The sequence below is a fragment of the Chrysemys picta genome, chromosome 7 (genome assembly GCF_011386835.1).
Source record: "Chrysemys picta bellii isolate R12L10 chromosome 7, ASM1138683v2, whole genome shotgun sequence".
NCBI classification, from domain to species: domain Eukaryota; kingdom Metazoa; phylum Chordata; order Testudines; family Emydidae; genus Chrysemys; species Chrysemys picta.
Genome location: NC_088797.1, coordinates 97510401 through 97537578, shown reverse-complemented (window position 1 = coordinate 97537578; position 27178 = coordinate 97510401). Strand labels below are relative to the sequence as shown.

The 27178-nt window shown below is 40.4% G+C and overlaps 1 protein-coding gene and 1 long non-coding RNA gene across 5 annotated transcripts in view; one reads left to right on the top strand and one right to left on the bottom strand.

The window, feature by feature from the left end:
- The window catches only part of LOC135972905 (uncharacterized), a 28052-nt gene extending 12148 nt beyond the window's left edge, over positions 1-15904 (bottom strand). The window contains exons 1-2 of the long non-coding RNA XR_010589508.1: positions 15754-15904; positions 6819-6915 (exon numbers count right to left, since the gene is read on the bottom strand). This is a non-coding gene — a long non-coding RNA (uncharacterized LOC135972905). The remainder of the gene's footprint in view (positions 1-6818; positions 6916-15753) is intronic.
- EXOC6 (exocyst complex component 6) overlaps positions 12673-27178 on the top strand; it is a 186445-nt gene continuing 171939 nt past the window's right edge. For 2 of the 4 annotated variants that reach the window (XM_005301283.5, XM_042856808.2), the window contains exon 1: positions 15961-16187. In XM_005301283.5, the coding sequence (XP_005301340.1) occupies positions 16105-16187 (83 nt within the window). In that variant the 5' untranslated portion in view covers positions 15961-16104. Of the gene's footprint in view, positions 12945-15960; positions 16188-27178 lie in introns of those variants that run through there. The other 2 variants (XM_024101232.3, XM_024101235.3) reach the window with 2 other exon arrangements.

Below are 27178 nucleotides of genomic sequence, written 5' to 3'. Positions count from 1 at the left end.
ATTTGAAGCCTGTTTTTGTTTGGGAAAAATGGTGAAAAAGAATGGTGCAAAACGTGATCTATTTAATTTTTAGAAAAATTGGGATTATTTCAGAAAATCAGAATGAGGTCTCAACAGGCTACTGAATCTTTCATCTCTGTGTTACTGGTTCAAATCAGGCAAGTCATTAGTGTTTGAGGTATGTCAATACTACAGGGGTTGTACCAACATAGCTATGCTGGTTTAACCCCGTAGTGTAGACAGTATACACTGACAAAAGGGTTTTTTTTTCTGTCAGTGTAGCAACACCGCCTGTCTGAATGCCATTAGCTATCTCTACCAAAGCCTTCTTCCGTCAATGTAGCTGTGTCTACACTGGGGGCTTTGTTGGCACAGGTACGTCAGTTAGGGGTGTGGTTATTTCACATCTCTGACCAGCGGATATTGTTATGCTGATATTATTTTTCAGTGTAGACCAGAAAGAAGTTACTATCTTATTTCCTAGGGTAAGTCTACACTACAAAATCAAGTCAACCTAAGTTACATTGATGTACAGCCACTGCAGTAATTAAACCGCTTTTGCGAGTCCACACTATGCTCCTTGTGTCAGTGGTGCACATCCTCACCAGGAGAACTTGCATTGATTTAACTGTCAGTATGTGGCACTGTGGGATGGCTTTTGAAAGGCAGCATTGATATAAGCAATGCAGTGTCTAATTGACACTAAGGGTACATCTACACTACAGCGGGGAGTCGGTTTAAGATACGCAAATTCAGCAACGTGAATAGCGTAGCTGAATTCGACGTATTACAGCCGACTTACCCCGTTGTGAAGACGGCGGCAAAATCGACTTCTGCCGCTTTTTGTCGGCGGCGCTTACTACCACCTCCGCTGGTGGAGTTAGAGCGCCGATTCGGGGATCGATTGTCACGTCCCCACGGGACGCGATAAATCGATTCCCGAGAGGTCGATTTCTACCCGCCGATTCAGGCGGGTAGTATAGACCAGGCCTAAGTCAACCTAACTACATCAGCCTAAGTGCTATGCCTCTCGTGGAGGTGGAGTTATTAAATTGGTCTAGTGGGCGAGTTACATTGGTGGGAGCTACATTTTAGTGTAGACGCTTAGTTAGGTCAATGTAAGCTGCCTTACGCCAACCTAATTCTGTAGCCTACACTAGAGTTTAGAGCTGTTTAACTATGTGAAATGACTTGGTGTTTCAGTCCATTTCCTTGAGGCCAATGGTCTAAATCACAAAACCCACCACCACAACTGACAGGAATTAGTATCCTTGTTGGTAATCTCAGTACAAGTGCCATGGGTGAAATCTTGGTTAATGGCAAAACTTCCATGGGGCCAGGATTTCACCCTGAAGACTGAATGGGTATGCAGATTAAATTACCCGGTCATCCCTTGTGGGGATCTCTCCATGTCAGTGTTGCAGCATATAGGCAGGTCAGTGTGGGGATATTGGCACTGCTATTGGCCAAGCACCTATTTTGTGGATTATGGAATAGTTATTGTTCAAGCTCTCATCTTCTTATGTCTTGATTACAGCAACTTCCTTCTCTCCAGACCTAACAAATGTAATCTTACCCTCCTCAAATTCATTCAGAATGCTGCTGCAAAGATTATTTTCTTAGCACATCACTTCAACCCTATCACTCCTTTCTCTGCATATCAGTTTGGCTCTCCTGTATTGCATCAAACATAAGCTACTTGTCTTCACATTCAAGGCCCTTCAAGGTCTACCCCAACCCCACCTATCATCTCTCATTCACTGTTGAGATGTCAACTCCCACCTCCAATCAGCCCATGATGTCTGTCTCCTCACCCTCTTGTTACATGTTCAAACACCTTTGTGTTTTCTCCCACACTGGCCCTTACATTTGAGAGGCACTCCCTGTAAACATCCACAAAGCTACATCATTATCCTCCTTCAGAATCCTCCTCAAAACTCTCTTTTTCGGTGACGTCTACAAAAAAACTTAGGATAAGGGTGTGCTGAGATCACAGCCTCTCATACTGTCTAATTCTGACTCATTGTTTCCTTGTACTTCCCTGTCTGTCTGTTTGTAGCCATCTATTGTCTCTTGTGTTGTGTTTAGATTGTAAGCTCCTTGCGGCTGGGACCATCTTGTTGTTCTGTGTTTACTATAGGCCTAGCACAATAGGGTCCTGATCCATGACAGGGATTCCTCAGTGCTAAGGTAACAAATAATAATACAAACTGATTTTTTGTCCCTTCTCTAAAATCCAAGAATAAGAGACTTAGCCTCAAAATTGGAAGGTGAGGTCTGGGGCTGAGGTAAAATCCCCACCATATTTTGAAATGCATTGGTCAAAAGGTCCATGAATTATGACATTGTAAAAATAGAGGAGATTACCTGAGTCCAAAAAGTCTTTAAAGGTCCCTGCCTCCATTTTGAATTTTAAAAAAAGAAAAGGAGAAATCTTAAGCTTAGTTCACTGGATTAATCCAGTTGAGATCCAACAGGACCAAAGATTATTTCATTAAACTGTAATTTGAAAAGTTATTAAGATTTTAAATAATGTGAGTATGGAATGTTTTTCCAACACACTTAAATTGGGATGTTAAATGACTGCTGGAGAAGTAAGATTTTATTTTTTAAAAAGTACCTAATTCTTTTTCTTGTGAGATTATACCTCAATGCATAAAATAGTCACTAAGGAGGCTTGTCGATGGAGAAAGGAGTATTTTTCTACCTAACCTGAAATTCATCAGGAAAGGCAAGACTCCTTTTAAAAAGTATTATTCACCATAGTTAAACATTCTTCGAATGCTTTTTAAAAATCAGATCTTGGTGTGAGAATAAAACTGGGAGGGTTTTTTTTGTTTTTTGTTTTTGCTAACTACCCTTAAATTACTGATATGGATACTAAGCCTTAATTTCAGTTTAGCAAAGTTTTGTTTGTTTTTTAAAATACAAATAACAAAAGCTTCATTCTCTTGGGCTGTTACCTTCCTCTAGCAATAAGCTAATTTGAAGGGATAAAACAAAACTACTATATCATCACCAACTCTCTTGACTCATAGATGTTTAATAATTGATTTTTGGATCTTTGTATGGAGTAAAATTCTGAATCCTTCCCATGCAATCAAATGCCTCTTAAGGCACAAATGAGCTCTGCCATCCCTATGTATCCTGGATTGTTATTTGTATGTTCTCTACGTTAAGTCTTGTAAGTTTTCCCTCTCCCAGTACTGTTTGATGGAGGGATTCTTTTGGCTGGCTCCTTTTATGTATTTCTCCAGCTGTCTGACAGACCCTGTGGCTTCATTCTTAACACAGGTTCCAGATATTTCCATTTTCTTTTCTGGATAACTCTGTAGATAGATTTGGGAACATTCTGAGGAACCTCAGCATTTATTATAAAATTATTCCATATAATATCCAGCATTTCCCTGAGGTATTTGTCTTCAAAGTTCTTTTGATACCTGTCTGTAGCTTTGGTGGATTTCTAGCTTTCACATCCATATGTTAAAGTGAAAATAACTTCAGAGTTGAAGATTTGTAGTTTGGTCTATAAATTGTAGATTTTTTGATAACCAAATATTGTTTAAGCTGATGAATGCAGCTACCATCAATTTCTAAATATTATTTCCTTCTGGATATCCCCATTGGTTTGCATTATATTGCCAAAGTATGTGCATTGACTCCTCTCTTGTATTCCTTTGCCTTCTAACATAATACTTAAGTTGGGAGTTGCTGGGTTTGTCATTAGATTTCCCCCCCCCCAATATCTGATTATTAATCCCATCTTTTTTGTGATGCTGGACAGTCTTTTGATCTTTATTTGCTTACACTTTTCACTTGGCTATGAGCTGGATATGATATTGCAGAGAGCAACTAGTCCCTGACCTCAATGTACATATGTATGCATTTTAAATATGTAATACACACACACACACACACACATGTGGGGGAGGAGGGGCGAGGGAGGGATGGGGACGTCTAAGAGGTCTCAAGGATGGGTGGAAGTAAAAATGGTGCCACGGTTCCTCTACCTTCCATGTTCTGGAAAAGATATCAAATGGCATTTAGTCCCTGCTGCTCATCAAAGTAATGGGTATAAACCTCAACTTATTTGCTGTTCCAAAAGAGGTGACCTTGTAAGGTGACAAATTGAGTCTTGCGTCAAGAATGAATATCCCCCACCTCCCTCCACATTTTGTAGTCATGACTTTGGCTCTGAGGCTCTGTAGCTCCCATGACCCCTGTGTACCTTCACAAGGGACATTGTCTGAAAGATTCACATAATAATACTACCCCAAGCCCTACTCTTATTTTACTTCCAGGGCAGCTCACCCTTGATCTCTTGTCCCACTAGAGAGTGGCATCTGTTGACTTACATGCCCACAAGGGGGAAATGGGTGATGAAACAGATTTCCCCCCCGATAAGAATAATGGCCATCTCACTACTTAATTACCAACTGCACAGTAAATTTCGCAAAGAATATTTGCTAGTATTCTACTTCTTTAATTGATAAAAATCCTCATTTTACCAGAATTTATATATATTTTTATAACCATGAACTGGCTTTGTTTTTGTAATGCATGTGTTTTTCATAAGAGGAAAGAATTCATTATCAAATGTTGTGAGAAAAATACAGAAACGGAAGGTTATTTTATATGAAAATACTGTTGATTGTTCCTCCCCTAGAAATCTTGCTTGGCAGTTTGCTTCCTGCCAAATGAATCAGCAAATGCTGATAATGATAGTTGTTAATGTATAATACAATATCCAGTGCTGCACTTGTTCCTTATAAAGTCCTTTTGTGATCAATGATACACATCACCTTTTGATTACAGTCTCTGAGCACAAACAATTTCTTAATCTAAATTAATGGCCTTGGTATTTTGAAGTAAACATTTCCTTTTGTTTAGCACCATTTCCTATTTTGTTAACAAAACAGTTTTATCATAATTGGTCAGTCTAAATGATGGAAAAAATAGTCATGTACAGGAATGATTAAAAACAAGTGATTAATTTCAACATGAGAAAAAGTGCCAATGTACAAAATCTCACTTACCATACGAATATAATGGGGATGTTAGATATGTTGCCAAAAAGTAGCTAGCATCATGTGATTTTACCCAATGAGGAATGGTTTAAGCTAAACTGCTTATTTATTCTTACTGTTAAAAGTCTGTGCTTTATTTCCAGTCTGAATGTGTCTAGGTTCATCTTACAGACACTGGATCTTGTTATGCCTTTGTCAGTTATGTTAAAGAGCTATGGCCGTTAGAGTCAAAGTAGGAAAATAACAGTCATTTTATTGCAGACTGGGCTGACTTTAAAATAAATTTTAAAAAGTCTCTCTTCTACTGTAACTTTCACAAGAAATTCAAAGCCCTAGTTATGAGTGAAGAGAGACTGTTTCATGTTGAGCCTAGAAAAAGAATCAGTTAGCAAAACATATTGAGAAATAGGATCTCAAATAACAGAGATTGGCGGGACTCTCTCTGTGTCTTTCTGTCCAGCCCCTCTAGGTTATGGAACACCAACAGAACTTGAGTTAGAAAGGAATGCAATGACCTCTCAAGCTGCTGTATGTAGTGTCACTAGGAAAATACATTGCAACAAAACACTTCTTATAAAACATTGTATCATAGTGCTGAAGGTCAGAAAAAAACAATGTTCTTAAACACCCTTGGACCTATTCCTTATCTAGTACAACTTCTGTATGGAAGAAACTCTGGAAAACTGTTGAAGAGCCAGCAGAAATAAAAAATAATACTTACATGTTATTATCACCTGTTTGTGAAATTCCTATCTAAACATTTTCAGACATTGTGAAGAAGAAAGAAAATAATTTAACTCAGTCAGTGGTGGAAAAAGAAAGCAATGAGTGTCTCAACCAACTTGGTACGCTATTGACATATGTCACACATCTCACAAAGTGGAACTCATGTAGATATAAGATTTATGCTGTATGTAGTCATCTTTCATTCATGTCAATAGAAATTGTGTAGTCCAAATGCATGTTATGTGCATCACCTCAGTTAGTTAGGAAAGATTGGAAGATTTATTTCCACTGGAATGATGATGAGGAAAATAGAAAGGAGCATAACCACTGGAAAATGAAGTGTAAAAATACAATTAGGAAGGCCAAAAAAGAATTTGAGGAACAGTTAGCCAAAGACTCAAAACGTAATTTTTTTTTAAAATACATCAGAAGCAGGAAGCCTGCTAAACAATAATGGGGCCATTGGATGATCGAGGTGCTAAAGGAGCACTCAAGGACGATAAGGCCATTGCGGAGAAACTAAATGAATTCTTTACATCGGTCTTCATGGCTGAGGATGTGAGGGAGATTCCTAAACCTGAGCCATTCTTTTTAGGTGACAGATCTGAGGAACTGTCCCAGATTGAGATATCGTTAGAGGAGGTTTTGGAACAAATTGATAAATTAAACAGCAATAAGTCATCAAGACCAGATGGTATTCACCCAGGAGTTCTGAAGGAACTCAAAAGTGAAATTGCAGCACTACTAACTGTAGTCTGTAAACTGTAATTTAAAGCGGCTTCTGTACCAGATGACTGGAGGATAGCTAATGTGATGCCAATTTTTAAAAAGGGCTCCATAGGTGATCCCGGCAATTACAGGCCTGTAAGCCTGACTTCAGTACTGGGCAAACTGGTTGAAACTATAATAAAGAATAATATTGTCAGACATATAGATGAACATAATTTGTTGAGAGTCAACATGGTTTCAGTAAAGGGATATCATGCCTCACCAATCTATTAGAATTCTCTAAGGGGGTAAACAAGCACATGGACCAAGGGGATCCAGTGGCTATAGTGTACTTACATTTTCAGAAAGCCTTTGACAAGGTCCCTCACCAAAGGCTCGTATGCAAAGTAAGCTGCCATGGGATAAGAGGGAAGGTGTTCTGATGGATTGGTAACTGGTTAAAAGATAGGAAACAAAGGGCAGGTATAAATGGTCAGTTTTCAGACCGGAGAGAGGTAAATAGTGTTGTCCCCCAGGAGTCTGTTCTGGGACCAGTCCTATTCAACATATTCATAAATGATCTGGATAAAGGGGTAAACAGTGAGGTGGCAAAATTTGCAGGTGATACAAAATTACTAAAGATAGTTAAGACCCAGGCAGATTGGGAAGAGCTACAAAAGGATCTCTCAAAACTGGGTGAATAGGCAACAAAATGGCAGATGAAATTTAATGTTGATAATGCAAAGTAATGCACATTGGAAAGCATAATCCCAACTATACATATACAATTATGGGGTCTAAATTAGCTGTTACCACTCAAGAAAGAGATTTTGGAGTCATTGTGGATAGTTCTCTGAAAACATCCACTCAATGTGCAGTGGCAGTCAAAAAAGCAAACAGAATACTGGGAATAATTAAGAAAGGGATAGATAATAGGACAGAAAATATCATGTTGCCTCTATATAAATCCACGGTACACCCACATCTTGAATATTGTGTGCAGATGTAGTCGCCCCATCTCAAAAAAAGATATATTGGAATTGGAAAAGGTTAAGAAAAGGGCAACAAAAATTATTAGGGGTATGGAACGGCTGCCATATGAGGAGAGATTAATAAAACAGGGACTTTTCAGCTCGGAAAAGAGACGGCTGAGGGGAGATATGACTCAGGTCTATAAAATCATGACTGGTGTAGAGAAAGTAGGTAAGGAAGTGTTTACTACTTCTCATAACACAAGAACTAAGGGTCACCAAACGAAATTAATAGGCAGCAGGTTTAAAACAAATAAAAAGAAGTATTTCTTCACACAACTCACAGTCAACCTGTGGAACTCCTTGCCAGAGGATGTTGTGAAGGCCAAGACCATAACAGGGTTAAAAAAAGAACTAGATAAATTCATGGAGGATAGGTCCATCAATGGTTATGAGCCAGGATGGGCAGGAATGGTGTCACTAGCTTCTGTTTGCCAGAAGCTGAGAATGAGTGGCAGGGGATGGATCAGTTGATGATTACCTGTTCTGTTCATTCCCTCTGGGGCACCTGGCACTAGCCACTGTTAGAAGACAGGATATTGGGGTAGATGGACCTTTGGTCTGACCAAGTAGGGCCATTCTTATGATAGTCCCTGGACAAGAACAAATTTTCCCCCAAAGTCTGGGTGTTTCCCTAAAAGATTTGGTAGTTGGTAAATACAAATATTTTTTGCAAAACATGCACTGATGATCTAGCCATACAATATACCAGTTCATCTACCTTTTTATATAGCTACTTAAATTGCCCTCATCACCATAGTATCTCCCAGTTTAATAAAAGAATGTGAACAAAATACATTTTTGCTCCTCCCCTTTAAGAATAGCTTGAAACATCTGCACATACAGAGAGAAAGAGAATGCATTTTGGCTAGGATGATGCTTCCCTGGCCAACCTCCACTGATCCTGGCAAAACCAGGATTCCTTTGACCTCCTAATTTGGGGAGGGGAGAGCAGAAGAGACAGCATAGATCTAAACATGAAATGTTAATAAATATATTGATCCAAAATTCCCAACATAAAATAAAAAGTGTCTGCATAATGTTTGCATCATACAATTTTTAGCTTCCTCCACGGTTCATTTTTTATTCTCTGAACTAGTTCCTTGCACTAATTGTATTCTGACAAGCAGTGAAAGAGTGTGTGGATTGCATAAATAGAAATAATTATTTCATGTATGACAAGCTATAGTACAGTATCTTCTGTAATCCCTTATTACAATCACGGCAAGGTGCTGTTGAAAATAAAAGTTATGACTCATCTCCAACAAACTTTGGTGAATGATACACCCCTCTCACACTCCAGGGGACTCCTAGCCAATATATAAAAGGTTATCTGTGTAGTTCCTACAGGTTTAATATTAAACTTCTTAGTTTGTCCAAAATGTGTTAATCTCAAAAGGACTGGATTGCAGAGATCAAAGTGTTACAAATACAAATTACAAATACATAACCAACACACCATATCATTCAACTGTTTACTTTATAATTAAATCTTATTCTTTATACAATTTCAGGTTTTGTTTTTCAAAACGATATATTATCGTTGCAAACCCCAATAATACATAGAACACTGACAACTATGAAAGATATGTGGCTAAAGTAGCTCATCATTAACAATTAGCTATTGCTTGTCCCCTCTGTTTAAAATCTTGTAATCACTCCCATTCAAGTCAAGGGAAGTTTTCTGTGCAAAATGGCTGTAATAACAAACACCAAAAACATGGTTTCAATGGTTTCCATCATCAGCACTCCCACTATAAAAACTGTTCCAGCACCTTGCGTGCAGCAGTGTGCTTTACAATAAGGCTCAGTTAAAATGTTTAATTTCCCCCCAGGTCTTGAACTGCAACTTGGACTGCACATGTATGCTGTGGGGTGGGAGTGTGGATTCTGGGAGATGGGTGCAGGAATGGCAATTGTCACACCCAGCAGGGAATATAGAGCATCGCTACTGGATGCCAAGAGGTGGGGACGGAGGGATGCTGGGGTGTATGGAAATGGTGGTTCCATTAGACACAGCAGCAGCTGAATCCTGCGCTGTGGGTTCTGGGGAGGGAGGATAATGCTTGGGGGCAGGGGTAATGGTGATTTCCAGGACCAGCAGAGACCACAGATGCAGCAGTATCTGAAGTCCACTCTCTGGATGCCAGGGTGGGATTGAGAGAGATGCAGGCTTTTGGGGAGGTGGGTGGAAATGGCAGTTCCTGTGCCAAGTAGGGAAGCTACAACCAGCATTTGCCCGCCCTCCATCACCCATCATCATCCAGTACAGGTTAGTTCTCTACAGCTAGTGATGAGTCTTTTATGCCATTCCCCCCCAACCATTACAGTAATAGTGAATTGAGTCTTCACCTAGCTGAGGCAATGCTAGTTCCTCTTTTGCTTCCTCCCTGACCTGTTTCCCCATCACCTCCCCAGAGTCGTGGGTGAGGGCAGAATGGCTGTGGCCCCCATGATGAGTGTCAGCACTGAAGCCATTGTGGCTGGTGACAACTGTGGCTCAGAGTCATCCACAGGTGCATAGGCGCTGGAACTAGGGGTGTGGGGGTGCTGGCTTGAAATGGTTTCCATTATGTACAGGATTTACATTTTAGTTCAATGGCTCTCAGCACCCCCACTTTAAAAAGTGTTCCAGCACCCCTGCACAGTTGATGACCCACAGACTTCCCCAGGGGCCCTTGAGCTGTCCAGGGTGTAATCATAAGTCCTGCTGGCATTACACCACAGCTGAACCACTTGGTGTCAGCCTCAGACCAGCTAGCCACACACTGGGAAGGTTTTCCCCCCGACTCATCACCAGACTGAACAAGTGCAATAGCAAAGCTAGAACAAATGCTATAGGTGCCCAGAGCTGACTGCTGAAGTGGGGTATGTATCCTGGAAGGCAGAAGGCAAAGGTGCAACAAATAACCCATGGTGGGAATTTTGCAAAAGGCTTTGAGGGACTCTCAGCACTTGAGTGGATCATAAGTTGCATCCCCACTACATTATTAGCTCAAGCTTCAACCCACTCCCCCACTGGGCCAACTACATTGAACTGAAAGCACCATTTAACTCGAGAGACTAGAGATTTTTGTGTGTAACTGTGAGTCAGATTAGGGGCAACACTTGAGTTATACCTTGAACTAACAATGAAGTGACGACAAGCCCTATAACTTTACCATCAAACGGTTTATGATGATCAGATATTTTCCACTGATTTATATGGACAGCTAAGAACATTAAGTCAAACCATCTCAAAACAAAAGTAGGAGAAAAAGCTACAAAAATAATCAGAGCACCAAGTCTCCTTGTTTCTCCATGCATACCCTAATACACACTGGGCTAGAACTGGCAATGTACAGAGTGCTCTCAACTCAAATTTCAGTCAATGGCATTGAAGGCACACAGTACTTTCTAGGATTGGGCCCCATACCCTCTATATGTCTGTTAAAAATAAACTTATGGCCCCAATTTTTGAGTAGTACCTTAGTCTGTAAGTAGGCCCATTAGTTTCATGTACTTAATACAGCCCACCTAGTTGTTTAACAAGCAAAAAGTTAATTTGTTCATTACATGGTAAGAATGTACCAAATCCAATGAATCCATTCATCGACAGTAGCTGTGCTTATCTTCCAAGGATGGCCAGTAACATAGCTGTGAGGATGGTTGCAGAGATCCCCATAAAAATGAACCATATTGATTTCTGGATACAGTCCTACAAGAGAAGTAGCTGGATCTAATGGAAGTTAGAGTCCTGTGGTTTCATTTATTACATCTTTTGACCTTGAATCAGAAATGTAGTGTAAGTGGACAAAACCAGGAAATGTAGGTGTGACTCAGGCCACCAATTAATCATTTTAATAACTTTTGTAATTATTAAACTAACTTTTTAATGTCCTCAATTATTTTAAAAGTTAATACCTAATCTCCCTTCTTGTAGTGCAAGATTAGAACTGTTAGTCAAGCCATCCTTTCATCTGCATTTGTGTGACATCCAGTGGCTGGATGGGTCAATCACAAGTGTGTATTATCTGTTAATGATACAAAAGATGAATCCCAAACACTAGTTGTTACACAATAGTGAGCACCTGAAATATTTATTACAGAGCAGTTAACTTTTATTTAAAGAATAAAGACAGCAAGTAGAGAAGAAGCTTGTGCAAGAGATATTTCTCTGAAAACAGCACAAAATTTATAATAAAGAGATTGCTGCTAAATTTTTGGGGTCTCTGCTGCACATAACAGCTTTGCTTAAAGATCCTAGCAATCAGGGGTCAGTCCTACTCTTATTGATGTAATGGTAACACTCACATTCATTTCAGCAGGAGCAGGTTTGGGATCTAAATCAAGTTTTTATGGAAGTCTCTGAGGGAGATACCAAAATAGATAAGCTATAAAAAGACTGCCCTTTCCACACAACACTGCCTGCCAGTATTAGGCTTCAAGTCGTTTGTTTCTCAATTAATCTGGCACTCTATTCTCAAGTTTGACAAAAGAGGTTGAGATTCATTTGAGGAAGCTGTACCCGATATTTTCCCTGCTGTAGATTAATGGTTAGACAATGACTTGAAATCAGTGGTGCTCAGAGCAGAGTCAGGAGTCTACCCACTAGGTTCTCAATGCAAGATTGAGGCCTGCATAATGAATTGGTGTGAATTTTGTTTATAGCACGAAGGGACACAATCAACGTAAAAACCACATTTCTATTTGAACAGTTTACCTACTACTGTACAAATGACACCTAAAATGACTAAACTGAAAGAGATTAAAGCATAAATATTTTCTTTGCTTTTTTAGTGTACTTTTGCATTTCACAGCCCTTTTCCCTAACAGTTTTCTGTTTCTGTGGGTCTTTCACAAAGCAACAGGGAAAAGACAAACATTTGGAAAATAGGAAAATGTGATTTCAAATCCACAAAAATTGATAGAGGGACTCAAAGGTAAGTGTCCTGTCTGAAACTACTTGTAAATCATATTTTGAGATAACTAAATTTCAGGTTTTTGGTGTCCCCTTTCATCTGCAATATTTATCATCAGTGAAATGTTTTAAATGTGTTAATGAATTATTCAATGCTTTTGACAACAAAGTTTCCCTGAAAATAATAAATAAGTCCATCTTCAAGAAAAGACATTAATGAAGTGGGTACAGTGTAATAGGCACGTTACTAGAGGAGATAGGAAAACAGCAGCTGGGCAGCGTTCGTGGACACAAAGTCCGCAGGAATCACGAGGTCAGCCCAGGGTCTGATTTTTCACTGCTGGTTTTGCTGACTACAGATTCATTCTGGTAATGATAGTAAACAGAATAAAAGTCCTGCCCTGAAGTTAGAACTGTTTCATGCTCTGCAATGGCTAGAAAAAGCAAACTAAACTTGCTGGAGCTTTATTCAGAAGAAAACAAAGATAAAATATATGAAAATGTCTTTGCTGAGATTGAGTCGTTTGAACTGCCTCTTGGAACCAGTTTAAGGTAGGCATCATTTCTATCATATTATATTGTATAAAAAGGATTTGTTTTATTCTTAGGCTGTTGTTTCCCTCACCCCCAGGTACAGGAGACCTAATCCTGCACATACTGAAATTCATAGGAAAACTTCCTTTAAATTCAATGGGAGTAGGATTGGGCCCTAAAGGAACAAGCATAGATTAAAGGCCTCTACTGAACCCCTTCTCACTAGGACAAGGGGTGTCTTTACAGACTTACCACAAGTGCTCCATGAAGCAAGAAATTACTTTTATAAATGAAAACAAGAAACAATCACTGTTTTTCCATAATGGAATGCTTTTAATTTGTTATCAGCCAATGCCATCAGCGACATGCTTGAAAAAATAGGTGAATGACTTTTAATTCAGATATTTTAGACAGACACTACCCTTGTTTATTATTAAAGTGTATCTACATGCAGTTAAGTTTTATTTAGTGACATTCCTAAATGTCTGAAAAAATTAGAAATAATGCATTAACAGTTTATTGCATTTTCATGGACATGAAGCTTATATATTAAAGACTGGATGTTTAGCTTTATTGTTGGTGTCTGCAGCAGAGTGTTAAAAATAGCTGATCTGGTATTGTGGATGTCCATTTGTAGTAAGGATCAGACTAAAGAAAGAAACCATATATCTTCATTTAGAAATACATTTATTTTTTCCTGAAACTTGCATCTATCACCCTATTCTGTAAATAACTTGAGTGATGGAAAAAAGGAATGTAGGAAGAATTTTACTATATATCAATGATTTATACAGGGAAATAATATAGAAAAGGTAGCTAAAACCTGAAAATAGTTTCCCCACTCTGAGTTATCTCCTTCCTGCATCACTGCCCGAACCGTACTTTGGAGAAGCTTGTCTACACTTAGAAAAACTACCTGTTGCTGACTATGGATGTCACCAATAGGTTCAGCTGAACCAAAGCTGAAAATGATCTAGCTGCAAGTGTAGACAACATCCAAACATCAGTTCTGTTTCATTAACTGTGGCCTAGTGCTTGATGGTGGTTTAATTACAGTTACTGAAATGATGCAGAACACAATTGCAGCTAATGCACATTCTAGGCTGGTTAAGTTACACACAGTGCTGATAACTATTGTTAGCAAAGGTTAGATTTTCTAGTCTAGGAAAAGCCATAAATGGGCAAGCCACTTTTAAGGACCAAATTTTCAAAAGTTGGCTTCCATTTGTGCACAGATAACTTTGCACTGTAAAAAATCCAGGTCTGGCCCATGGACCTTGGCAATTTTTGGCCCCAAAACCCAAACGTACAATCAAAATAGAAATCAAGTGAGCAGCTCCTACTTCTCTGCAAAAATAAGGACTCTGATTTATCTGAGCCCCAAAGCAGTGGAAAAACACATATCTGGTACACAGATCCAACTGAATCTTGCAAATTTTTATCCCCAATCTATCTAGTTCTCTAAGCTAAACAGAGAAAAATGAAGCAGTTCTCAGTGAAAATAAATAAAAAATAATAATAACGCACCAAAGAAATCTAGAACTAGAAAACTGATCCGGCAGCACCAAAAAACCCCACTGTCCAACACTTGGATCTTCTTGGATCCAGCTTGTAATGTTTTTATCCCAAATACAATTTCTAATTTCTACTAGCTAAAGAGAGAAATACTGCTAGCTGCTCTAATTCCACTGCAAAATGAAGGCCCTGTTGCATTCTTGGTCAATAGAACCACAAAGACATATATCCAGCATCTGGAGCTTGCTGGATTCTACCATTTTTGGTTGTGACCCACAACGTGTATTGTCAAAATGGACAATGCATGTTTTTATTTCTGCTTGAACAGAAAAATCCAAGTTCCAATAAATCCTGCTGCAAAAGCAACACAAAACCACATATCTGGCACCTAGGTCTTGTTGGGTCTAGCAAATTTTGGCTGTAGGTCTCTAAGTCTACTCCACACTAGCACTTAAAAAATCCAGATACAGGTCTAGATCCAAAACGTCCAGCTCATTCTTTCACCAATCTCCAAAGTTATCATGGCCTCTCGGAAAAACAATTAAATTGGATACACATTTATCTAATTTAAAAAAGATAGCTACACTTGCTGTCTGTTTAGAATGTAAAAAGGCCTTGGGATCTAGATGAAAAATGGACCTTGCTGGATTCTGGTCCATATTTTGATTTTTTTAAGTGCTCCTGTTCCAGAATGTAATAGGGGACCAGATTTGTAAAAGGGCCTAGGAGCAGCTATAAGTGATCTCTTAATGGTGTAGAATTGAGAGATGAATAGCAAAACAAACAAAAAAGAACAACAACAAAACCCCAAACCAAACTGTTGGGTTGGGCAACACCTGGGTGTTTATAGCACCTATGCACAAGGATGTACCAGGGTCTAGAATTTTTGGTGCAGTAGGAGTGGCCCTGGAATTTATGATGGGTGTGGGGGTGTGTGTGTGGGGGAAGCGGGGGGAGGGTCTCCAGCAGAATCCACGTGCTGAAAGGATGTTTTTGTAGCGTTTATGTGTTGGGATGTGTGAAGGTCCAAAATTTTTGGCGAAGTAAGAGCCGTTAGACTGGTTCTCAGTTTATGCATTAGAATTTGGTGCTGGGGGCCAAAATTTGGCTAGATCCATCCAGGTGCCGGTGCCTGATTTTTGACGAACTCAAATGTGCCAAGACTGGATTTATATGATCATTTACTATTATGATCTGGCGTGTGCGGGAAGCGTGGCTAGACTTGTTTTCTAGTTTGCTGCTGCATTTGGGAGCTAAGAGCCACGCAGACCAGCAGAGTCCTCTTGTGCGATCTAGGCAGACACTCTCTTACCTTTTCCCTCCGCACTCTTAACCCTGGACGCTTCTCTCCGGTCTTCCCTTGCCCAATCCTCCCGAGCCCCAGTTCCTTCTGGCTGAATCCCTGCTCCGCCCTCCAGTTCCAGCAGCCCCGGCCCCTGCCTGTCCCCCCACCGCCCTCTCAGCTCAGAGTGCGCACGTCTCCCCGCTCCCCTGTACCCCCAGCAGCCGCTGCGGAGCGGGTGGGCTGGGCGCTAGCGGCGGACCCGGCTCTGCAGCTTTCGGGGTGGGCGCGTGGAGCGCAGGAGCCCGGTCCCGGGCCTGCAGCGCCGCCTCCCCAGCGCGTCCCGCAGCGGCGCCGCTGCCTGGTTCCCTCCCACCCAAGATGGCGGAGAGCCTCCCCGAGCATGAGCGGATCCTGCAGGAGATCGAGAGCACGGACACGGCCTGCGTGGGGCCCACCCTGCGGTGAGGGACAGGGACCAGGGCCGGGAGGCGGGTGGGGGTCTGCAGATGGTGAGGGGCTTCCCGCCCGGCGAGACCGAGGGGCTGGGCCGGGCCCTCGCACTGACAGCTCCGCCCCAGAGACACCGAGTCTCCGGCAAGTGCTGTGCGGGGCGCAGCCCTTTGGGGGTTCGCCCCCGCTGAGCCTCGGGGCCCGCTCGGGGGCGTCTTGCCCGCCCCTCTGTTCACAAAGCCCCCATCCCCTCTCCAGCTCCCGGCGGGGCCCTGCTCGCAGCGCTGCACCCCGGCCAGTCTGAACGGCCTCCGGCCTTGGAGGGAAGGGGCGCGCCCCAGCGTGGAGCATCCCCTGCTGCCCCGTGTTACCGGGGCCTGGCCGGAGCCGCGGGAGCTGTCAGGGGGAAGGCGCTGGCGAAGGCAGCTAGAGCACGGGGACCCCAGCACGTTCAGGACTCGCTGGACCAGCTGGTTATTGTACCAGCACGGGACAGGCACCCCTGGAGGGCCTGGGCACTGCACCCCTCGTAGACACACTGCAGATCCCTGCCACATACGCTTCCCATAACCGACAGCATCAGCCTGACTCCTTTTTTTTTCCTGTGGGGAGAGGGGACTAACTTGTCACGTTCCCTCCCCACTCCTGGCCGGGGCAGCGTTTGTTCTGATGCAAAAGGCGGTCAATATTTGCTAAAGTTAACGTGCTCTGCATGGGAGGAAGGGCACCAAATGAGGCTTCAGTTGTTGGTGTTTGTATTTGCTATTTGGGAGCTGTCAAAGGAGGTGGGTGTGGCTGGCTGCTGGTTTCCTCATTGGCTTTGGGATTCGGGATGCTCCCTTTGAAGTGGTGTCAGCCTCTCCATCCCATTTCAGATTTTAGCTTTTCTTACTATCTTCGAGTCTGTGGTTGACAAGTGGCCACAGGGTAAAATTCCAAACATGCTGTGAAACCTATCCTGGGTGCTTGATGTAGTAAGGAGCAGCAATACTCCACTCCACATTTAAGATTGAAGTTAGTTTCTCCACTATCAGAGGGGTAGCCGTGTTAGTCTGGATCTGTAAAAAGTGACAAAGAGTCCCATGGCACCTTATAGACTAACAGACGTATTGTCTATAAGGTGCCACAGGACTCTTTGTCGCTTTCCCCACTATGAAAATAGTTGTTAATCTCCTCTAACTTCACCCAAGTGAAACTGATTCCCCTGAAATGTTGCCACATCTCATGCCTTGGCAGATTTTTTTCTGGTAGTTTGATAACATTCAGAAAATTTTTGACTCACCATAACTTCAAAATTATTTTTACAGTTGTCATATCTCTCAGGTGGTTCTGCCTGCAAACTTCAAATAGGTCTTGTTTTCTTGGCCTTGTTGAGGAGAAATGTCTTTAGTACTTTTGTGGAGGGGGAACAGTCTAGGCTTTGTTGCAACTGCTAGTCTGCTGGTAGTAGAAAGGGTGTCACACAGACAGGCAGGTATTCAGTATATGGAGAGAATGTGGGGGACCAGGAGGGACGTGGCCTGCCTGGAGCTTTACTTCCTGATCTCTGAATGAGGGAATCCAAGATTGCTGGGAGGAAGGGGAACCTGGAACAGGGCAGGAGACTTGTCAAAGCATATAAGGGATGAGTATGAGGGTACGTGTGATCTCTGGTGGAAGACATATCGGATGTGTGTACAGGGAACTGAGGAGGCATAGAAGAGTGTGTGCAGGGGACCATGTTGAAACATGGAGGGGAGTAGGTGGTGGTGGGTGAGAGAGAAAAGTGTATAATGGGATGCAGAGAACTGGAGGGCTTGAAAAGGAGCAGGGGAGTTGGGGGTCATGGTTGAGGTGCACAGAGGACCTGTGAGAAGCCCAGATAGGGGATATACAGGGATCAGGGTGAGGTATGGAAGAAGGGATGGAGAGAACTGGGGACAAAGAAAGAAAGGTACAGGGAATCCGGGAGAACCAAAGAGGGGATAAGGAAAGGTTGAATCTCCTATCCATGTTAAATACCTAATATCTTCAAGATATAAACATTTAAATGTTTGAAGTTTTCTCTGTGGGTAAAAGTTCTCCCACCTGTCTCCATGCATATTTTATGGATTTGCTCATGTCTTCAAAAGAGAAGCTTTGCTTTGGTAGGTCTGATAAGTTCTGTACGAGGAGGGCATCCTTATACACTAGCCTGATTTAAACTTCTTGTGCTCATTCACAAACAAAAACTTGGCAAAACAAGAATTAAGGTTGACATAATAATAATGAATTAATAATGCCTAACTCTTATATAGCACTTTTCATCAGTAGATCTGACAGTACTTTACAAAGGAGGTAAGTTTTACAGCGGGAGAAATATTTCAAAGGCATTCAGCCAGCACCCAAAGGTATTACACTCCCTTTGCAAAAATGTACACCTTTAAAAAAAAAACTACATTTAAAGTTCTGGAAATGAATAGTTAAGGGATCCAGCTGGTTCCCAACTGCTGTTTTGTAATGCATCATTCATTATTATCTGCACAACTTACACTGGACCAACCTTACCCCTCGCCCCCCAAAATGATTTGACCTAGATTTCAAACCAGATAGACAATTGGTAATATTTAGGTATTAGAATTTTTACTTGAATTTAAATAAATTATTAAATAGCCTCAGTTCTACCTGAAGCCCATGGTTCCTCTCCTTTGAATTTAGAGACAGAGGTATTCCTCTCATGGATTAGTAACTGATTGAAAGATGGGAAACAAAGGGTAGGAATAAATGGTCAGTTTTCACAGTGGAGAGAGATCTGTACTGGGACCAAGGATCTGTACTGGGACCTGTGTTGTTCAGCATTATTCATTAATAATCTGGAAAAAGAGGGTTAACAGTGAAGTAGTAAAGTTTGCACATGACACAAAGCTATTCAAGATAGTTAAGTCCAAAGCAGACTGAGGATTTACAGAGGGATCTCACAAATGTGGGTGACTGGGTGACAAAATGGCAGACGAAATTCAGCATTGATAAGTGCAAAGTAATGCACACTGGAAAAAATAATCTCAACTATAAATACACAATGGTGGGTTCTAAATTAGCTGTTACCACTCAAGAAAGATCTTGGAGTCACCATGGATACTTATTTGAAAACTTCTGCTCAATGCTTAGCAGCAGTTAAAAAGGCTAACAGTATGTTAGGAACTATTAGGAAAGGAATAGCAAATAAGACAGACAGTATTATAATGCAACTATATAAATCCATGGTGTGCCCACTCCTTAAATAGTGTGTCCAGCTCTGGTTGTCCCATCTCAAAAAGAATATAGTGGAACTGGGAAAGGTTCAGAGAAGGCAACAAAGAGATCAAAGGTATGAAATGACTTTTATGCAAGGAGAGACTAAAAGATTAGGGCTGTTCATCTTAGAAAAGAGACAACTAAGAGGGGATATGATAGAGATCTATAAAATCATGAATGGTGTGGGAAAAAAATCAATACAGAAGTGTTATTTATCCTTTCACACAATACAAAAAACAGAGGTCACTCAATGAAATTAATAGGCAGCAGATTTGATACAAACAAGAAGAAGTACTTCTTCACACAACACACAACTAAACTATGGAACCCATTGCCATGGGATGTTGTGATGGCCAAAAGTATAATTGGGTTAAAAAAAGAACTGGGTAAGTTCATGGAGAATAGGTCCATCAATAGCTATTAGCCAAGAATGCAGCCCCATACTCGGGGCAGTCCAAACCTCTGACTACCAGAAGCAAGGAGTGGAAGCCAGAGGTGCATCTCACCATAATTGCCCTGTTCTGTTCACTCCTCTTTAAGTTGTGGTATGGACTACTGTTGGAGAGAGCATACTGGGCAAGATCAACCATGGTGTGACCCAGTATGGCTGTTTTTATGTTCTCTTTTATTAAAGCAAGAACAAAGCTAAATGTAAAATCAAATGATAGACAATAAAAATAAGAGAATACAAATGAGAATAACTCTGCCTCAATAGTCCAAAATAGAACAAGCTGAACATAGAGCAATGCCTTTAGACAATCTACCAGTAACAATATTTCATTTTAATTTTCCTGCAACAATGAATCCACAGGCCAGATATTAGAGCAACCACATTTTGTCATTGGATAACCATATCTGACATCTTATCTGCCCATAGATGTGATCAGAAAAAAAAATCCCCAGCCTGATTGATTGTATACCAATGCAATGCTATCATCCCAAGTCTAGTGACAGGCAACTCCAATGCCTATGCTGCTGCTCACTAGACATTCTGTTAAGGCTACAGATATGTGTAGCTAGCTAATGTGTATAAGTACTTTGAAGGAATTTGAAATCTGCATAATCTGTGAGCATCCGAGTGCTCATTCTAAAGACATTTTTATACAGGTTATGTACTTTCCTTTGAGCAATCCTCTTGAAAGGGCACAGGAATATCTGTGTCTGTTAAGATATTATCACTTGGAGCCCAAGCCTGAAGTCTTTTTTCAGGCAAAATGCCCATTGACTACAATAGGCATTCTGTCGCAGTGAACATCCTCACTCTCCATGTCTGTTCCCTAGTACTGGATAAAATATCTTTTCTTTGGAACTTCAATTGCTGAATGAAGGAGACAGGATTCCCTGCCAGTGCCACTGCTACTTCTGCTTCTTATATTCTGTATGTTGATGATGTTTTACTGATGTGGGTGCGACTTGTTCCCTCAGTGGATATCAGTTTTCTTACAGAACATACATATTTCTGAAAGGTCCTTAGCTAATTACCCTGTGTCTCTAGTCCTATTATTTCTGGAACGTCACCCATTTTGATTTTTAAGGTATACGGCAGTGCTACACTCTATCTCCAAAGATCTGTTCAAGAAACTGCAACAAAAACTGGTATTGTGCACATTTGATTCTCCCTTACAGCAGGACAGCTTTGATCTGTTTTACTAGTGCAAAAAAGCCTTAAAGTCTGCTTAGCAAGTCTTAGGAGGATTACCACAGTGTAGTGGGATCCTCAAATAGCATAGAACCAATCTAATGGCTCCTACACCCATCCCTGCTCCTCAGAGTCAGTGCAAGTAATGTGATTAGAAGAAAGGGGGCATGGCAGTGGTGTCCCTGCATTTAGTGATCTCCAGCTGCTGTAATAACCCCTTTGGGTTGTTGGCACAAGTTGGAGCAGCCTAGAAACTACCAGAATCTACTTTAACTTGCACAAAAGAACCAAATTGGTGCCGAGTGGCCTCAAGATCAAGGGATCAAAGGTTGCTTAAAACCATCTTTGCACTCTCTTTCTTAACTTGTGACGAACGCTCCTTAGCTGCAGCTGAGTATCAGCAACCACAGTGTACATGTCATATTCATTGAACAGCCAATTCTACTGTACAGAACACTATCCAAACCCTATAGATTTTACAAAGTACAAAGCATTTCTTTGTCAAAACATCATCATCTCTATAGAATGTCCATGACCAGTCCCTCTTTCATGTCATATTATGAAACTGAAAGTACAATGTGTTGACAAAAGGCAGAACAATTTATAGACTTCAGTAAGATAATTTGCATATGCAGTAATATTGTAGAATTGACGTGTACCTCAGATTAAGAAGACATCCATCCACAGTGACATTTGTACATTCATTTGTATTAAACTATTGCCTCTTTCGAATCAGGGACTGGCTGCTCCCTTCCTCACAATAGCCAGTATTAGGAAGGCTCTGAGATTGGAGAGGGGAAGAAAAGAAGCTTTGTCTTCCTTCTAGCAGACAGAGGCTGCAGATTTCAGAGAGCTGTTAGCAAGAGGCTGGTACCAAAATCCTTCCAAGGATAGCACCATGGAAAGGACCCAGAACTCTCCATTTTCCCAGGGTAGAGAGGGGAGCAGGACTAGACTTCTCACCAGGATACTGTCCCAAACCTCACTGGAATTGCTATCCTAATTTTTTAGTAGTCTAAGTTTTGTCTTCTGATTAGTTGGTATGGTAATTTTTTCAAGTGCTGTACATAATGTATTGTGGAATATAGCACACACAGTGGATGTATCATCAAGGGGAGAGGGTGTGAAGGAAAAGGTTGTCTATACTGCCTGAATACATTAGACATCTTAAAGTTTATAGACAGTCATTTATTTAAAAAAAATTGAAACTGTTACCAAACATTACAACAACAAAAAACCCAAAACAAACTGCAAAAACTCAAGTGTGACACGAGACATTGTCAAGACAGCCTTCTTTCACTCTGCTGTGCTTCACTAGGTTTTCCATTTTGGCCAAAATCTCATAGTCAGCGGATATACTCTCCTCAGAAGCCCACAACCTGAAAACTGAATATCCCTTCTGAACTGGCTTTGTATACCTTCTTCCCCAAAAGAGGTTGGCTTAAAGATGACTTGTAAAGGAGTTTTTAAAAATTGTGCTTTTGTCCTTTTAAAAAAAAAAAAAATTCTGTAAAGAGGGCCTGAAAGTTTTTTTTTAAAGAAAATGTTTAAAGTATTTTTCTGTTTGTTTTTATACCTTAGAAGTATTAGGAATTCAGAGTCTGGTCTTCCTTGCTTTTGGGAAGACTACTGGGAGGCATTGGGGCTATTTATTGTGAGTCTTAACACTAAGGGAAAGGGTGAGGATGATGGAATTTTAACAAAGATTTCTATTAGCCAAAATTTTAATTGGTCATTTAAGTTAAATAGGTGTTAACAAAACAAAGTTTTTATATACCTTTACAAACCTTTTCCTGCTTGGTCTACACACAAAGTGGCAGCTGTTTAAACAAAGATGTGTTTTTAAATCAAGTTACATTGGTTTAACTTGCATCGATAAATATACAGATGCTAGCTAAACCAATTAAGTGTGCCCACACAGGGTTTTTAAAAAAGATTTCAGTTAAACAGGTGCAGCATCTGTTTTTACACAGAGGCCTTATATAGGCCTTAGTAGTTCAGTGTTCATTCTTTTGTGATAACCACTATTTCACTAGTCCCTGCTCATCCAACCTAGACAGGACCTAATGCCTATCTATTAGAAGACCACTGTGCCTATGCGAAGTCACTTGCAGGATCTGGGCCTTATATTGTTTGTCTTTTACACACACTATCACACTATATCCCAAAACATTTTATTTCAGTTCCATTTGATATTTTCTGTTGCCATTACAAATAGTACAACCGTTGCCACTCTGTAGGAACGCCGAAAAACTTGACCTTCATAGAGGAAATTAAACAAGTGTTAATAATGAGAAAGTTTGAAGTGTGGTTCCATGCCTTCCAGTTGATACCCCCAAAATAATAATTTTGTAAATAAAGTAATAAAACATTAAAAAACTGTAAAGTCTAGCAATGAAGAGTTAACAATCTTGCCAGTTCCCATCTGCCATATAGTCTTCCTCATTCACAGCCACCCTACTTTATTTGCATTACCCACTCAACCCTTTTCTTTTGCTTTATAATGGAAAGACATTACTGGATGTTACTTTTATAGGTAATACATGTAACAAAGATTGCAGAAAGAATACAGTCCCTATACACTCTAAATCATGTCAGAGTTCTAAAAGTTTTCCAACAGTGTAATGGGTTGGTGGATTGCAAGGATATTTTTATGAACATGGAATGACTGTTTGATGTTATGAAATCTGTTGATTAAATGATGTGGTAGGATTATGAAAGTGTATATATAGGACTTGCAAGTTTGTATTGTTTATCTATATTTGCATAGCAATTTTGCAAATGTAGATTTTTTTTTTTGTAGAGAATAATGTTGCATTATATGTTAGTAATTTAGTTTACTTGAAATGGGTCCCTTGATTTGGGTATGGGATTTTATAATTTCCTTGTAATATGATATTTTAAACTTTGCATACCAATTTGCAAATCTAATCCTGTACTAGTGCTGCCTTCTGTTGCTCTGAGTGCTCCCTGTGATGGTGTCCATAAATATGTTTTGTTCCTAGTCCCCCCTTCAAGCTAGAAGGAGCTGGAAAAGTGTCTTATACCTGGGCTCTTAACTTGTGTTTGGATCAAATCCTGGAGTGTGCTTTGCTGCAGATACAGGCATCAACTTGTTTTGATTAAATTATTTGTGGTAAGCTTATGTTTTGCCACTGCAATGCTGCAGGACGATGAGAATAGTATTTCCACTGAGAATAATATATCCCGAAAGCCAGGTGGCTTGGTCGTTAGTGCATGTATATGTGTAACAATGCTTTTGTTATTTGTTGTAAATTTGATGGTATTTAAATTGAGAGGTAGCCACTCAGGTAAGGCATCTCCTATCTGTATAAAGCGGTCTTGCAGACTCAATTTGTACATCGCATAATAGGTCAATAATTTTTTTTATCACTAGGCCACTTAGTAGAGTCAAAGCACATGAGAATAGTGTCCATAGTGGCCTGGTGAATCTGGAATTAATATGTTCAATGGTAGCTTCAGGTATGCAAGTCCAATTTTTCTGCACTTTGTCTCTAAAGAACCAGAAATGTTTGCCTCTTCAAATTTGCCATCTGTAGTGATAAATTTTCAGATGTCTGGGCCAGGATTGACTTTCATTACTGTGAGTTCCAGCATAGCACTTTTCTAGCTTTTTCAAAGGCTCAAACATTTCATGGTTAATTGCATTTTAATTTCATTTCTTGTTGCAAGAGAGACTTCAGCCCCAATGCTGAGTAAGTCTATCATGAAAGACATGTCCATAGATTAGACTATGTTGATCACCTTAAAAGCGCCCCTAACTTGGGCTACATCAGCCTCTAACTAGGTCCATTCAATATGTTCCAAATGGGTGACAGCCAAATTACAATTTCTGATCACTGCCTTCAGAACTCTGACCTGACTAGCAACCCCGGAACTTGTTGGATTCTTCTGAAATATCTCATTGTAACTTCAAAGGCATCAGCAAGAGCTCAGAGTTGTTACCATGCTTTGGGACTTAAATAGTAAAATCTGAACATGTCTTTCAAAACACATTCAAACTTTTAAGAAAATAGGGATAAACTTTTTACAATATCACTGATGAATATCTCATCTAAATATCTCACCTGCACATCGTTTGAACAACTCATTCACTGTTGCATCATCTACATTTAGATAAGCCAGTTTTGATTTGAACTCTTCGTTATTTTGTTCCTAATGCTGATTTTATTTCCTATATGATACCATTAGCCATCCCACATTATGGGTCTTCTATGACCAAAAAGAATACACAGTTTCCCATCCTGCACAAATCTGATGTGCTCTGACACTTGCCTACCTACAGACCTGTCAGTGAATGCACTAACCAGCAAAGTAGTAAGTGCAGCTTTCTATATGTGTTTCTGAGACATTTCTGTACAGACTTTGCAGTTACCTCTATACTTTCACTGCGTGAATGTCAGTGTAATTTGGTTCAAGATAAGGCTATTTTTGACCTGTAAGTTAGAGTATTTCACAATCTCTAAAACGGAAATCATGTCCAGTGACTGTAAGTGCTGCTAAAAAAGGTCGCAAACTGTTGAATCTCTTCATGTTGCATTTTATGGAACAGTATACTAATAAGAAAACACATTTTCTTCTTCCATGCTTTTCACATGAGCAGCAGAGCATGCTATATACATAGGGAATCACTTCTGAAGGACTTATACCCATCTGTAAAAAGACTACATATAAAAATTTTATGATTTCTGCAAACAATAGAATATTTAATCTCTATGACACAAACCCCATGGACACTTAGCTTTTCATGGATTCTGGGAGGTGCTGTATGAACTCAGGCAAGTCACTTCACTTCTCTGTGTCTCTGTTTTTTCCCTCCTGCCCTTTGTCTGTCTTGGCTATTTAGAGTGCACTCTTATTGAGCCGGGACTCTATATCTTTGTACAGAGCAGAGCACAATGGGCCCCAGTCTTGGTTGGAGCCTCTAACCATTACTATAATATAAATAAATATCAGCATTCTCTTCTTTTCCATGTGCTTAATGCTTACTTGGTCCAGGGCATTCAGCATCACCATCAACCGATTAACCCCCACCCCGGTCCAAAAAAGAAACCCACCACAACAACAATGTAGTGGTGTAATGTGTCCCATGTTTCTGAAACTTTTTAAAATCAACCATGTCCATCATGTTCGTAGTTCTTATACAGATGTGTTTAAAATAGCATAAAGGATTTATTTGCAAATGGAACTGCTTGGTGGCAGCAGAAGCTAAATTTGTAATGGCAAGGCTGTAACATAGTATTAGAGGGCTAACTCCTTCCAAAAATCCAATCAAACTTCTGCAGCAAGTAATCAAATTATATTGCATTGTAATACACGGCCGGTTCTGGCTCAGTAGCTTGCCTTTATGGCTACTACCTGACTATATCTGAAAAACCTAACCCTAATTCTTGTCACCACAGACCTGAGATAAGAGTGTTTGACAACACATTCACAGTGAGGCTCTACTCATGCATTTCTCTTTGGTCTTGCTTCCTTCTCCCAAGGAGTTACTTTTGTGCCTGGCATCAATTATGTCCTGGCCAAGAAGGAGTTAATAGTCTATCTTGAAATCCTTACTGCACCCCAGCCTTTGCCAGTAAAATAAAGTCTGGAGGAAACTAATACTCCAGCTGAGGGAATAATAAGGAAGGAAACAAGTTTTAGAATTCAGCTGCCCTGATGGAAAAATCTGGAACTTGAGGTAGAGGACCAAGGAGGTAGGTTGAACTGCTCTAAGTACCTGCAGAGAAGGTTGTGACTTATTTATTGTTCATTCATTTGTCAAAATAAAGGCAAACTTCAGGAAGGGTGTTGAGTTTCAACCCTACACAGGACATTTGGGTTGTATTTTAGGTGGGAAAGTTACCTGTTCACAAATCCCACTGATTGCAAATATTGCAGTCCTCACAGACAACAGAGATATCTAAATGCATGTGCTCTAGTAACTCGATGTAATAGGGCATGTCATATGAGATATTTCAACCTTATAAGGAAAACCCCATGTTTTTAAATGAAATGTTTTATAGATAAATATTTAAAAAAACAAACAAATATATTGGAAACGTGTGGAAACTTCAGCATTGTTATGGCAATAGATGGCTATGAGCT